Below are 15,554 nucleotides of genomic sequence, written 5' to 3' on the forward strand. Positions count from 1 at the left end.
AACATTGGTTGAGGTTTGTTTTATTGCTAGGATATGGTCTATGTTGGTGAATATTTCTTGAGATCTTGAAAAAAATGTATTCTGTTATTGGGTGGAATTTACTATACATATACATGTAAATTACATCTTGTTGGTTAATTACGTTCTTCATATCTTTTTATCCTTATTGTTTTTCCATCTAGTAGTTTCATTAGTTATTGAGAGAGCTGCTGAAGCCTGCAACTCTAATTTGAATTTGTGTATTTCTCCTTTCAACTTTACCATTTCTGCTTCCTATATCTTAAGATCTTATTGTTTGGTGTGTACATATTAGGATTGTAATGTCTTTCTGGTGTATTGATCCTTTTATCATTATGTAATATCCTTCTTTGTACTAATTTTCTCTACTCTAACATCTACTTTATCTTATAATTAATATGACCATCTCTTTGTTTTTAAAATTAATTTTGTGTGGTATTTTTTTTTACCATCCATTTATTTTAAAACTGTGTTGAATTTGAAGTCAATTTCTTGTAAATATGGTTGTACATACTATTGCATTGTGTTTTATATTTGCTAAGTCTTTGCTTTTTAATGGAGGTAGTAGACACTTATGGTGATTTAAGAAATATTTTTTTTTTTTTAAACATTTATTTATTTTTGGGACAGAGAGAGACAGAGCATGAACGGGGGAGGGGCAGAGAGAGAGGGAGACAGAATCAGAAACAGGCTCCAGGCTCCGAGCCATCAGCCCAGAGCCTGACGCGGGGCTCGAACTCCCGGACCGCGAGATCGTGACCTGGCTGAAGTCGGACGCTTAACCGACTGCGCCACCCAGGCGCCCCAAGAAATATTTTTAAAACGTGGGAATTTTCTAGTTAACACTAGGAAATTTTATTATTTTTTTAATTGAAATGCAGTTGACTTACAATATTATATTAGTTTCAGGTGCACAATATAATGATTCAGCATTTATATATACACATTATGAAGTGAATCTAGTTGCCATCTGTCACCATATAAAGTTGCTGAATTATTACTAACCATATGCCCTATGTTTTCCATTGCATCCCAATGTCTTGTTTATTTTATAACTGAAAGTTTCTATCTTTTAATCCCTGTCTCATATTTTGTCCATCTCCCCCAAATTCCACCCCTTTAACAATCACCAGATTATTCTCTGTATCTATGCATCTATTTTGTTTGTTTTTTAGATTCCACATTGAAGTGAAATCATATGGTATTTATCTTTCTCTGTCTGACTTTCCTTTAGTATAATACTCTCTAGGTCAATTTATGTTGTTGTAACACTTAAGGTGATTATTGATACTTTGGGGGTAAATCTATCATTTTATTATTTGTTTTGTTTTTTTTCTTCTGTTTCTTGTTTATTGATTTTTCTTGCCTTCCTTTGGGTTACTTGAATATTTTTTAAGAGTTGATCTTGATTTATTATGGTGTTTTTGAGTGTATTGCCTTCTATAGTTTTCTTAGTTGTTAGTATGGATATTATATGTATGTGTCTTATTACATTCTACTGGTATCAGTGTTTCAACACTTTGAGTGAAGTGTAGAAGCCTTTTGTTTAGGTTCCTTTGCCCTCCTACTTTTAACCAGCATTGTCTTGAATGTGAGATAGTGTAATACAATCAGTCATTGTATATGATTTAGGAAACTTATGGTGAGAGGGATAGTCTTTGGTATTCCCTCATATTTCTGTTCTTTCCATTGTTATTCCTTCCTGATGCTCCAATATTCATTTTTCTTTTAAATGTTTATTTAATTTATTGAGAGAGAGAGAGAGAGAGAGAGAGAGAGAGAGAGAGAGAATGAATGAATCCCAAGCAGGCTGTGCATCACAGAGCGTGTTGCAGGACTCAGTTCCATGAACTGTGAGATCATGACCTGAGCCAAAACCAAGAGTTGGATGCTCAACCAACTGAGCCGCCCAGGTGCTGCACCCTGTACTCTTTTCAAAATTTATTTCCTTTTTGGTTGAAGTGCTTCCTTTAGCCAGTCTTTAAAAGTATGTCTTCTGGTGACATATTCTTTTAGTTTTCCTTCATCGGAGAGCATTTTGATTTCACCCTTTTTCCTGATGGATAGTTTTGCTGGATATAGAATTTGTGGTTGAAAGTTCTTTTATCGGGTGAAAGATGTGCCACTTCCTTCTGGTTTCCATGGTTTCACATAAGAAATTCTCTGTTATTCAAATTGATATTTCTCAGTAGGTAATGTTTTTCTTTGGTTGCTTTCAAGATTATTTTGTTTTGTTTTTAGTTTTCAGAAGTTTCATTAATTTGAGTTTATCCTATTTGAGTCACATTTTTTTTGTTTTTGTTTTTTTTATGTGGGGGCCTTAAGACACCCTGTCACTCTCACTCCTCCTGTCCCAGGGTCTCTAATCAGTTTATTTTCCTCTTTTGACCTTTTGGAGATCGCCTTTGGTTGTTATGTTATTTGAAACATAGTTTTACTTAATGGTGAGAAGCAGGAATAAACCAGAAGTCCTTTTGCTCATTAAAAAAAATATTTATTTTTGAGAGAGAGAGAGAGGAGGGAGGGAGGGAGGGAGGGAGGGAGGGAGGGAGGGAGAGAGAGAGAGAGAGAGAGAGAGAGAGAGAGAAACAAGCAGGGGAGGGGCAGAGAGAGAGGAGGACAAAGGATCCATGCTTACAGCAGAGAGCCCAGTGTGGGGCCCAAACTGTGAACTGTGAAATCATGACCTGAGCCAAAGTTGGATGCTTAACTGACTGAGCCACCCAGGCACCCTGTCTTTTTGCTCATTTTTAAATTACAGTGTGTGGAACTTATTTGGGTATGGATTTAAATAAACTTTATATAAGTAAAGTAACTTATGATATTTATGAGATGAGTAAAAATTTGAAAACTAGGGGTGCCTGGCTGGCTCATTGGGTGTAACATGTAACTCTTGATTGGGGTTGTTAAGTTTGAGCCCCATGTTGGGTATAGAGATTACTCAAAAATAAAACCTTAAAAAAAATTGAAAATGATATTTTATACAGGCATATTTAGTTTCATTGTGCTTCACTTTATTGCATTTTGCAGATGCTGCATTTTTTACAAATTGAAAGTTTGTGGCAACCCTGTGTCAAGCATTTGTTGGTGCCGTTTTTCCAACAGCATTTGTCTCCGTAGTGTCTGTGTCACATTTTGGTGACTTTCATAATATTTAAGGCTTTTTGATTATTATTAAATTCATTATGGTGATTTGTGATCAGTGATTATGACTCACTGAAGCTTAGATGATGGTTAGCATTTTCTAACAGTAGGTATTTTTTAATTTATATATATATATAGTTTTTCTTTTAGGCATAATGCTATTGTACACTTAATAAACTACAGTATGATATAAATGTAACTTTTATATGCACTGGGAAAGCAAAAGATTCATTTGACTTGCTTTATTGTGATATTTGATTTATTGCAGTGGTCTAGATCCAAACCCATAATATCTCTGAGGTATGCCTGTATTAAAGAATTACTAAAAAAAATTTACTGATTTTTAATGTGATAATATTGTGTCACAATAAAAGACTTTATCTTTTAGAAATATGTACTAAAATATTTACAGATGAAATTATGAAACATACAGGATTTACCTCAAAAATAATATATATGGGTTTGTGCATAGGGTAAAAGTGATCATTGGTTGATGGTTGTTGGTGCTGGGTGAAATACATAGGATTTGGAATACTTTGTGTATGAAAGAAATTCTCCATATGTAAGAGTTTTAAAAGTTTAACACGTATTTCTTGAATTATATGGGTTAAGTATTAGGGAGGAAAGAAACATGCTTAATTTATTTGTACTTAATGTATACAACCAACATGATATAAACTGCTGAGTTTTAATATATTTACTCAAAAGGTGATGAAGTATTGAAATTGCATGTAGTATATTCATCAAATCTGATTGATACTTGAGGAGCCCCAGGAACTGTTCAGTTATCTGTGAACAAGTAGTTATTAACATGAAAGTTTTTATTCTTTAAAAGCTAATGTGTGTCCTTTGAGTGAGCCCTTCTTTTTTCTGCAGAATCTGAAGAGTTCCAGATTTGACTGGGTTGTAAGGATTAATGTTTTGTTACATTGGGAATTTATTTGTTCTCATTTTCTTTAACAGCTTTTTGTTCAAAATCAGAAATTTGAGACAAATGAAGATGGAATCCCAAAAGTGGATCAGTTTCATTTGGTATGTGGTCTTTTTGTCATTTATTGGTTGGAAACATATGCTGTAGGTGTAGCAGTAATGTAAAATGTAAATATTTGAAAATGCCCTCTACTTTTTTGTAAGAATGCAAAATGGCATTCACAATAAAGAAATACTGAAAAAATTCAAATGCCTTGCTTACACCACTGCCAGAGAATTATTGCTAGAAAATGCTGCTAGATTGTCTATTTTCCACACAAATTATATAAATAATATAAGTAATAATTAAAAATAGTCTTTATGGTATCTTTCAAGATCATATTATATTTTTTTTATTTTTTTTTTTAACGTTTATTTATTTTTGAGACAGAGAGAGACAGAGCATGAACGGGGGAGGGTCAGAGAGAGAGGGAGACACAGAATCAGAAGCAGGCTCCAGGCTCTGAGCCATCAGCCCAGAGCCCGATGTGGGGCTCGAACTCACGGACTGCGAGATCATGACCTGAGCCGAAGTCGGTCGCTTAACCGACTGAGCCACCCAGGCACCCCTGTAGTAGTCATCTTAATGCTCAGCTGAGGAAGATCTACTTTTAAGCTCACATGATTGTTGATAGACTTCAGTTCCCCTCTAGTTGACCAGCAGTTGCCCTCAATTTTTGCCGTATTTCCATCATGGCAGCTTGTTTCATCAAAGTGTATGAGCAGAGAAAGTAGTAGACAGAGTCTGTTAGCTAGACTGAAGTCACAGTTTTTCATAACCAACTCACTAGGTCAATCCTACACTCAGCAGGAAGGGATTGTATAAGGACATGAATACCAGGAAGGAGAAATCATTGGGGAACATCTTAGAAGTTTGCCTACCGCAGGTTGTAATCCATTAGCTGTGTGCTAGGCACTCTGCTAGGTGTATACATAAAGAAGGTGAATAAATAGAAGTCTTTATTTAATGTGGGTAGCTACTTGTGGAAATCAAATTAGAAGAATACTTGGCTTGTGTAGTATTTGCTTGTGTGATCTGAGGCAGCTGTTAGTGCTGGGAATGGGGCTGTCTTTATGTTTTGCAGTCACACATAGTTATCAAACAAATGAGGGAACTGTAGTCTAGACCTTACAGGGGCGATATCACAAGTGGAGAGAAATCATGGAATTATGTAACTGACAGAGGTATTAGAGGATAATTAATTCACTAGTTTCTAGCCCTCAGAAGAATTTCTTCAGTAATAGATCCAACAGATGGCCTTCAGCCTCTGCTTAAGTTCAGAGCAGTTCATTCTCTGTTGTACAGCTCTTATGTTGATTTCAAGGTAGTTCCTTAATATATCATATGTATGATAAAATATTCAAAAGTTATGAAAAGAAGCACATCTCTATCATTATGTACCTCAGCCATCCAGAAGCACCATTGTTATTGTGAATCTTCCCAGAAAAGTCTATGTATGTATCTGTCCTTTTAAAAATAGATTATTGTGGGGTGCCTCAGTGGTTCAGTCAGTTGAGCATCTGACTGTTGATTCTGGCTCACAGTTTGTGAGTTCGAGGCCCATGTTGGGCTCTGTGCTGATGGCACAGAGTCTGCTTGGGATTCTCTCTATCCCTGTCTCTCTGCCCTTTTCCTGTTTGTACTCGCTCACTTTCTCTCAAGATAAATAAGCATTAAAAAAATAAAAATAGATTATTGTTTCATTAAGTTTTTAAAAAATTATATTTAATCTGTAGCTCAGTAAGGGCAGGGACTTTGTGTTGTGCATCATTGTATCCCTAGTGTCCATAGCAGTGTTTGAGGTATAGTAAGACCTTATTAAATATTTTTTGAATGAATGAATCTTTTCTATTGTGGTAAATGTTCTTCATCTGCCATTTTTTGGACTCACTTTTTCCTCTGTTTCCCCTCTGTATTTTTAATCTCTCTGGAATCCATTTTTGTATATATTCAGTAAGGTTCTAATTGTATCTTTTTATATGTGGATAGATAGTTGACCCAGCACCATTTATTCAAGTGTCAGTCTGTCCCCACTGATGAATGATGCCACTCTGTTCTGTGCCAAATTTCCATGTACTCATGAATCCTGGGCTCTATTCTGTTCTTTGGCTTGTTTATTGATCCTTGTGCCAACACTATGCAGTTACATGGTAACTAGTGAATTAATTATCCTCTAATACCTCTGTCAGTTACACAATAACAGTTAAGAGGCCGTTTCTTGTTTTGTCTCTCTTTTTCTTCTGCTTGTTTGTTTTGTTTCTTAAATTCCACACATGGGTGAAATGATATGGTATTTGTCTTTCTCTGACTGAGCATTTCTTATTTCACTTAGCATTATACTCTCTAGGTCCAACCATGTTGTTGCAAATGGCAGGATTTCATTCTTTTTTATGGCTGAATAATATTCGTATTGTTATTGTGTGTGTGTGTGTGTGTGTGTGTGTGTGTGTGTGTGTGTGTCTGTGTATGTACCCACATTTTCTATATCTATTGATCTATGGGTAGACACTTGGGCTGCTTCCATAATTTACACCACATTTTCTTCATCTGTTGATGTACACTTAGGTTGTTTCTATATCTTGGCTATTATAAAATAATACTGCAGTGAACATCTTTTTGGGTTAGTGTTTTTAGTTTTGGGCTATTATAGTTCTGGGCTATTATAAAATAATACTGCAGTGTATATCTTTTTGGGTTAGTGTTTTTGTTTTCTTCAAATAAATACCCAGAAGTGGAATTTCTGGATCATATAGTAGTTCTATTTAAAATTTTTTTTGGAACCTCCATACTGTTTTCCACAGTGGCTGTACTAGCTTACCTTCCCAGCAATGTTTTTTTTATTTTTTTATTAGAAAAATTTCTTTTAATGTTTATTTATTTTTGAGAGACAGAGTCAGAGTGGTAGTAGGAGAGGGACAGAGAGAGAGGGAGACACAGAATCTGAAACAGGCTCCAGGCTCTGAGTCGTTAGCACAGAGCCTGATGTGGGACTCAAACCCATGAACCGTGAGATCACGGACCTGACCTGAAGTTGGACACTCAACCGACTGAGACACCCAGGTTCCCCCCACCCAGAAATAATTCTTCAAGGTCATGTTTTAGTTTCCTGATTTTCTCAAATATATTTATATATATGTATTTTTTCTGATCAAGATCTCAGCAAGATCAACTTGTATTTGGTTAATATATCAAATTTCCTGTGATCTGTAAAGTTTCCTCACACCCACATCCTTTTCTACATGCCATTTATTTGGTGAAGAAACTTTAATTTCACATTTTGGAATTGATTGATTATATCTTTATGGTATTCATATTTCCCCTTTCTCCAGTTAAAAAAAAAACTTGTAGATATGGAGACATAGTTAATTCAGATTCAGTTTAAAAAATTTTTTTTTAACATTTATTCATTTTTTGAGAGTAAGGGAGACAGAGCGTGAGTGGGGGAGGGGCAGAGAGAGAGGGAGACATAGAATCTGTAGCAGGCTCCAGGCTCTGAGCTGTCAGCACAGGGCCTGACACAGGGGGGACTGCGAGATCATGACCTGAGCTGAACTCGGACGCTTAATTGATTGAGCCACCCAGGCGCCCCTCAGATTCAGTTTTTACACCAAGTATGTATTATAGGTGGTGCTTTCCACATCTGTTGTATCATGTGAGGGGTGTCATAAGGTGTCAGGTGTCACAGTAAGAGTTATCAATGGGTTCAGCCTAATCTATGCATTAATTAATTTTTCCATTTACTGCCTAATAGTTTTAGCATTGATGATTGTAGTATAGGTATTTTGTTTTATTGAAGAATGGTGATTTTTCAGTTCTGTTACTGCATCTGTGTTTATTAATTGGAATCCTTCTGTAAAAATAAACTTTGTCTCACCAGATATTGGGTTACCCTAAATTTTACTTCATTCAGTAATTTCAGGGAAAGCAATTTTAACAATAGTGAGTTGGTGTCTTTGTATCCTCCAGAAGACATCAGTCAGATTTCAAAATTTTGTTTTAAATATTTTAAAATCGTAATAGATTTAAACATAGTTTCATGTGTCTCATTTAATTTTAAGTCAATTTTTTGCTCACGTCCCATTTTTTGGAGAATGTTATTTAAGATGCATCCTGTGACTTTTTTCACAGATCTGTCTTTTATAAATTGATTTTTGCATGATACTATGTACCTAATTATCTTCTACAATCCTTATCTAATAACTGGATCGGCCAATTTTCCAAGGAATCCTGAATCCTTTTAGTTGGAAATTTGGAGACAAAGATCTGGGTTTAAAGGTTGCTCATTGTTATTGGATCTTTTCAAAAGGCAGTGCATATTTTTTTTTAGAAAAATAAAAATGAGGGGCGCCTGACTCGGTTGAGTGTCTGACTTTGGCTTCAGGTCATGATCTCATAGTTTGTGAGTTCGAGCCCCACATTGGGCTCTGACAGCCCAAAGCCTGCTTTGGATCCTCTGTCTCATCCACTTCTCTCCTCCCCACCAGTAAATAAACATCAAAAAATTTTTTAAAAAAAAAAAGAAAAGTAAAAATGAATACATTGTATAAGTTTTTCCAAGTCAAATTCAAGATTATAGACATTTTACTTAAATTTAAATCTCCTCTTCCTTTTACACTAATTATCTTAATATTTATGATATTAGCAGTTACATAATAGCTTTATTCTACAACAAAAGTAATAGTTTAGTAATAACAATGATATTATTAGAAATACTTAAGGTTCTTGAATATAGTTTTTAACATTTCTTGGTAGGTTTTTCTATTTGTTCTTAGGATATATCTCATTAGAATTTTATCCCACTAAGATCGTAAAGTCAAAATACATGTCTTAAAGTTACTTGAATTATTTTCTATATGATTATATCATCAGATACATAATTAATTTTGGTTTTGATTTTTTAAAACATTTATTTATTTATTTATTTATTTATTTATTTATTTATTTATTTATTTATTTATTTTTGAGAGGGAGAGAGAGAACCAGCAGAGGAAGGGCAAAGAGAGGGGGGACAGAGGATCTGAAGAGGGCTCTGTGCTTAGAGCAGAGAGACGGATGCGGGGCTCAAATTTGTGAACTAAACCATGAGATCATGACCTGAGCTGAAGTTGGATCTTAACTGACTGAGCTACTCAGGTGCCCCTAAGTTTGAGTTTTAGAGAGATGGTTTTTGTATTTGTTCTTTAATTGTGTTTTAAGATTTAGTGAAATTTAGTAATCTATGAGAGGGAAAAGCTTAAGGAAGAATTTTTTGTTTGTCATTACTTTCGGGAGTTGAGTAGTTTTTTCCTAGTACTTATATAATTTTATTTTTTACATTTAGATTTTTGATACATTTGGAATTATCCTTTGGTGTGAGGAATAGATCTGATCTTTTTCCATGGGGTATCCCTTTGTCCCAGTGCCTTTTATTAAAAAGTTATATCCTCCCTTCAAATACCATTGTTTTGCATACTAAAATTTCATTTGTGCTGGAGTTTATTTTTAGTTTTTCTAATTTGTTTCATTGGTTTGTTTTTTTCATATTTCAGTGTTATATTCTTTTAATTAACAGATTTTTACCTTTTAATACTTGGGAGGGCTAATTTCTTCCTCATTGCTATTTTTTTATTAGAGCTTTCATGTCACTTTTTGCTTATTGTTTTTCTAAAAGATCTTTACAGTTAACTAAATCTAGTTCCAAAAAAATGATTATATTTTTTTAGAATCGTATAAGGTTTATAAATTAACTTAGGGAAAGTTGGCACATTTGTGATGAGAGTCTTTTTCCAAAATCCTGATATGATTTTCTACTTATTTTAAATCTACTTTTGTGGTTTTCACAAGCATGTGCTAATTTTTTCTCATTTAGATTTTGTAATTTTTAGTTGTTTATATCTGTTGAAGTTTCTGTCTTTAAACATTTTAAAAAACATTCTGTAGAGTGCAATGTGGGCATTGTCAATCATAAATTTAGCAGGTGTTTACTGAATATCTGCTATATCCCTACCACTGTGCTAGGGGATGTGTTGGGGATGAAGTGATATACTAAAATTTCTGATCTTGAGGATCTTAGAGTCTAATGAGGACAGTAGCAATAAATAGGTGATTTTTATTCAGGGTGAAATATGTTCTGTTAGGAGTCATCATAGAGAGGAAAAAAAGACATACCCAGATGCTTTGTCAGGTGGAAATAATGGAAGAGCAGTTTTATAGTGTTGTTTAAATTGATAATACAAATAACTTTGAAATAGTGATACCTAATAAATTCTGGCTCCCATGATGATGATGATATAAAAATTGAAAAAAAAATGAGAATGATGACAGTGGTGGTGGTGGTTGAAGAGTTCCTAGAGGTGATAACCTCAAAACTGAAACCAGAGACAGTTGATCAGTAAAGGAGATTACCCTTCCAGACAGAGCTTCAGTGTAATAATTTCATAGTGTCAAACTCTGACCAGTGCCCTAAAAAAAGGGAAAAGGAATAGTCTTAAAATACTCTTTTTTGGAATTTCACTTGTTTTTGAGATATTTCAGCTGTGATTCTCTTTCCTATTACAGTTTTTCCTTGTAATTCAGTGCCATTGTTTTATTATAGGAATAATAATTCCTTTCCAATAAAAATTAATTGAATTTTGTAGAAATCGTAAAAAATCTAAATAGGAAAAATTGATTTTAGCTTTGTGTTATTGATTAAAAGTATTTTTGAATTGGATCCTCCTTCCTTATAGAGGTTTGTCTTTTTGTTTTGATTTTACTTTTGTTTTGTAACCTGTCTTTTTCCTTGCAGGATGGTAATGTCAAATCCCTCCTCTATAGCTTGATCTATTGTAGAAGTTCAATGACTGCTGAGCAGGTTTGGAATGCTGAATGTTTCTTGGTGCCAAAGGGGAAATCACCTCCAAACCCAGAAAAAGATACTGAATATACCCAATATAAAGAGGAAGAAGAATTAAAGACGGAGAACTTGAATAAATATAAGGAAAAGACAAGAAATGGTGAAGCCAACTTTGATTGATAGATTAGTATTTTTTTGTTGTTGCAGATGTTCCTTTTAAAACTGTTTAGTTAAATAAACAGAAAAAATCTGGAAGTGTTCTGGAGCTAGTTAGGTTGTGTCTAGTATTCCAGTTGTGAAAAATAAAAGATGTTTGGCTATACAAAAAATTGTATACTTTGAAATTTCATTTAACTGGAGTTGTTATGGAAGGATTTTTTTGTCTGTGGTTACTTTTTGAAATTGCATAATTAGACTATGATACTTACAGTAGAAAAGTTATTAGATTTTTGAACAAATCATATGCAGATTTTCAGTTATATGAGCCAGCTAATGGTGAAAGGTGATACATTCAACAAATGATAATTGGTTTTGTACTCAGTTCTGGAGATATAAAGGTGATTAAAACATTGTCTGTACGCTTATAAAGCACACAGTCTATTGAGAAAGTCAGAGATACAAATGAATCTTCATCATACAGTGTGGAATATCCAGTGATAGCCCTGTACAGAGCTTTATGGGAATGCACAGGAGGGATACTTACACCGTGGAAGAGGGATGTCATGGAAGGCATTCTGGAAGAGGTAGTACCTTAGTGAAATGTTAAAGAATGAGTAATAAAGTTGAAGGAGGGGCAAGAGTATCTTAATTGGCAGAGAAAGCATTATAAAAGCACTGAAGGGAGAAACAGTTTGTTGTGTTTAATAGTATAGGCAGGGAATAGTCCTATAGTAGGTGGGTGAAGGCTTTGTAAAAATAGCAAAATACTCAGACCTAATCATTTTATAGAAAATGTGGAGTCGTTGAAGAATTTTAAATAGCTTTACCTTCTTCAAAATCCGTCTTCTGCTTACTACCAGGATAGGAGGTAGGGAGACTGGTTAGAAGGCTGTTAAAATAAAGTAGGTGAGAAATGATGAAAAGAAGGTCTAGAGAAATAGAGATAGTGATGAAACTCATGGGACAAATTTATGAAATAATTAGAAGGCAGACCAGTTGAACTTGGTGATTGAAGTGTATATGGACTAAAGTAGTATGGTAGAGTATCTAGTTGCCTATTTAAAACCCAGCCTTCCTTTCTTTGTTAATAATAGGTCCCAGTTTCATTTGGGATGGTAATGTATTTGCCTAAAAGACTACATTTACCATTTCCTAACCATTAGTTGAGGTCTTTTGCATAAGTTCTTGCAAATAAGGCTCCTTAAAAGGAGCTGACTTAGCTGGGAGATGTGCTCTTTTGCCTTTACCCCTTTTTTATTGCTTAGAAGTGAACATGGTGGTTAGAATTTAGGCAGCCTCCTTGGATCATGAAGTGACTTTGATGAAAGTCAGGATGAAACCCTGACTGGAGTGATGGAGTAGCAAGTTAGAAGGGGCTAATGTCCTTAATATTCTGCAGCTTCTGTACCAGCCTCAACCTTTCATATTACTTGAGAGAATAAATCCTTACGTCAAAGTGTGGTCCCTGTACTAGCAGCTTCAGCATCACCTGAGAACTTATTAGAAATGCAGATTCTTGGCTCCATTCTAGACTTACTAAATGAGAATCCAGGGGTAGAGCCTGAAAATCTGTGTTTTAACAAGCACTTTAAGTCATTCTAATGCATAGTAAAGAGAACCATTGCCACACATTCAAGCCATTGCTACTTTTTGGGTTTCCTGTTTTATAGTAGAGCTTAATTTTAGCTGATTCAGTTATAAAGATGCAGTAGTTAGGTTTAAAGTAAACTTGGATAATTAAAAAGAACAAAGAATAGATCACTTTGTTTATACTCAGTGTTTAAAGAATTAGACCGGCATTTTCCAAATGTGTTTTGCTGAACACTAGTCCCTTGGGATGTTCAGCACAAAAAGAGTTCTGTGATTAGTTGTTTGGAAAATAATGAATGCTAAATTGGAGATTGATTATACACATTAGATGGTAACATTTCTAAAATGTCTAGAAAAGAAACTGTTTAGTTTTATTTAACCCAGTGTATGCCAAAATTGGTGAGATCCTTTTTTTTCCACATAATGCCTAGCAACTTTTCTCTTGTGAAACTGGGGTGGCAATTAGATTTTGTGGCATACTAAGGTAGTATTTATTTTTATTTATTGTTTTAAAATGGCAAATAATGATGTGTGATGAAAAGAGACAAATTCTTAAGTATCTCTTTAATGCCACATGTTTATTTAAAACAATTTTTTTTAAAGTTTATTCATTTTTGAGAGAGGCAGAATAGGGGAGGGGCAGATAGAGAAAGGAGAGACAGAATCCGAAGCAGGATCCAGGCTCTGAGCTGTCAGCACAGAGCCTGACGCGGGGCTCAAACTCACAAACCGCGAGGTCATGACCTGAGCTGAAGTCAGACGCCTAATCAACTGAGCTACCCAGGCACCCCAAATGCTACATATGTTTCTTGAAATATGTGTATATATGTTTAACGGCAATGCAAAGGCAAGTAGATATGTTCACTGTCCTGTGGGCAGTTTGAGAATGATGCAGTATAATGAGCTATAAGAAAAGCAATAATGTATGTCACTACAAGAAAGAAAGGCAAGAGAAGAATGATAAGGTTGAGGAATAGACATTTGAACCATTTTAGAGGAACAATGGAATTTCACTTGTTTGTAAATGGAGATGGTATTTCAGGCCAAGGGAATTAAAAGAGCTCAAAGAGTAGATTTGGGAAAAGGCAAGAATTTGGCTGGAGTATAGGACATTAATGGGGGAGCTGAGAATGGGCTTGGAAAAGTATTTTGCACATAGATCATAGAGGATTGTGAGTTCTATAAGAGATGAAACTATTAGAAACTTGTGAGCAGCTGAATTGCACAGTCCAGTTTATGTTAGAATAAAGTAGCTAATCAGGATGATTTGGGCAGGGAAATAATGGATGTGAGGAAAGAGTCAAGGATGGCACATTTCACTAAAGTAATTGAGGCAAATAAAATGTCCTGTATTAGATCAAGGTACTGAAAAGGAGAGAATTAAGAATATGAACTTTTTCTGAAAAGAAATTTATGGGAAGCTTCTGGTTCATTTCATACTATCAATGCTAAGTCATTTCAGGGTGTATTTAAATGTCAACATCTGTTAACTCAGCAAGTGACATGCTTTATCATTTCTTAGTTGTTGGTATAACATATCTTCTGTTATTAAAACTACATGTGGAAGCAGTTCTGGATTGGTCAGAGTAAGGACTTCTGAAAATATCCTCCATAAAAGCAATAAGAACACTGGCAGAATATTGTCAAAATCAACTTTTTCAGAACTCTGGGAATTAACCAAGGACTTGCATCAATTTGAAGAACATTTATTCAAGGAGAAACAACTGAATCTTGGTAAGAATTGCAAGCTTTGTCATGTTTTAACTTGTCCTGTTCCCATGCCCCTGCCCCCAGCTCTGCAGTAGCCTCATAAACCAGCAGCCTTACAGTCATGTTAGCTGTGAAAACCAATGGCTTAATAACCAATATTCTCAAAAAGCACCATTGCCAGGAATTGTCACTATTTGACCTATATGGCAGCTCTCTTGGAAAGCCCCATGCACAGGGCTTGTCTTTATTGACCTGAGTCAGAGTTTGCTCAGTGGAAAAACTCTTTTCCCAGGGCATTTGTTGAAAAAAAAAGTCATGGCATTTGTTGAACATCACAGCTGCCTGAGGTGGTAACACCTCAACACCTGTTGAGGGAAAACAGTTTAATAGGAAAATCTGGGAATGATGTTAATAGGCTGCTTTGAAAAACTGTAATGAATTCCTGGATTTCTAAAGGCTGTGGACATGTTCAAAGCTGTGTGTACGTCCTGCAAAGACTTTGATCTTTCACACTGGCTGATCTTGAGGTTCTGGAAAACAGGATGTGAAGGCTAAGGCAGAGTTCTAAACTGCCAGGGTGTTGAAAATGTGCTCTAAAATATAGCCTCTAAGCAAAGGTTCAGAGGTTTATTGGTTTCAGGCATTTTAAGGAAATGTCTGTCCAATTATTAACTGACCACTAAACAAAGCTCAACATGAAAAGAGTACACATTTGATAGAATTAGCCCAGGAAAGTCACTAAGTAAACATCATCATCATTATTAATAAAAACTGGTAGTGACAATAAACTCTGGGTTGAGAGGGGAAAAAATATGATTCCACAGTTGGAAATTGCTATATTTAAAATGTCCAGTTTTGAAAACAACAAAAGTGAGCGATGCAAAGAAACAGGAAAGAATGGTCTGTGTGCAAGAAAGAATAAGCAATCAAGAAACACTGTCCAAAGCAAGCCTGGATGTTGAACTTAGTACACAAAGAGTTTAGATCATCTATTATAAATATGTTCAAAGAACTACAGGAAACCGTATATAAAGAATTAAAGGAAGGTATGAGAATAATATCCCCCCAAATAATAAAGAGAAATTATAAGAAAGAATCAAATAGAAATTAGGGAGCTGATAAGTATAATAACTGGAATGAAAAATTCAT

At 34.9% G+C, this 15,554-nt stretch overlaps 1 protein-coding gene across 1 annotated transcript in view; it reads left to right on the forward strand.

Annotated features, from left to right (window-relative positions):
- The window catches only part of STK31 (serine/threonine kinase 31), a 73,010-nt gene extending 61,812 nt beyond the window's left edge, over positions 1-11,198 (forward strand). The window contains exons 23-24 of the mRNA XM_043589094.1: positions 4,126-4,194; positions 10,899-11,198. Coding sequence (XP_043445029.1) covers positions 4,126-4,194; positions 10,899-11,126 — 297 coding nt within the window. The 3' untranslated portion in view covers positions 11,127-11,198. The remainder of the gene's footprint in view (positions 1-4,125; positions 4,195-10,898) is intronic.
- The last annotated feature ends 4,356 nt before the right edge of the window (positions 11,199-15,554 follow it).

Source organism: Prionailurus bengalensis, chromosome A2, assembly GCF_016509475.1.
Source record: "Prionailurus bengalensis isolate Pbe53 chromosome A2, Fcat_Pben_1.1_paternal_pri, whole genome shotgun sequence".
In the NCBI taxonomy this organism is placed as follows: Eukaryota; Metazoa; Chordata; class Mammalia; order Carnivora; family Felidae; genus Prionailurus; species Prionailurus bengalensis.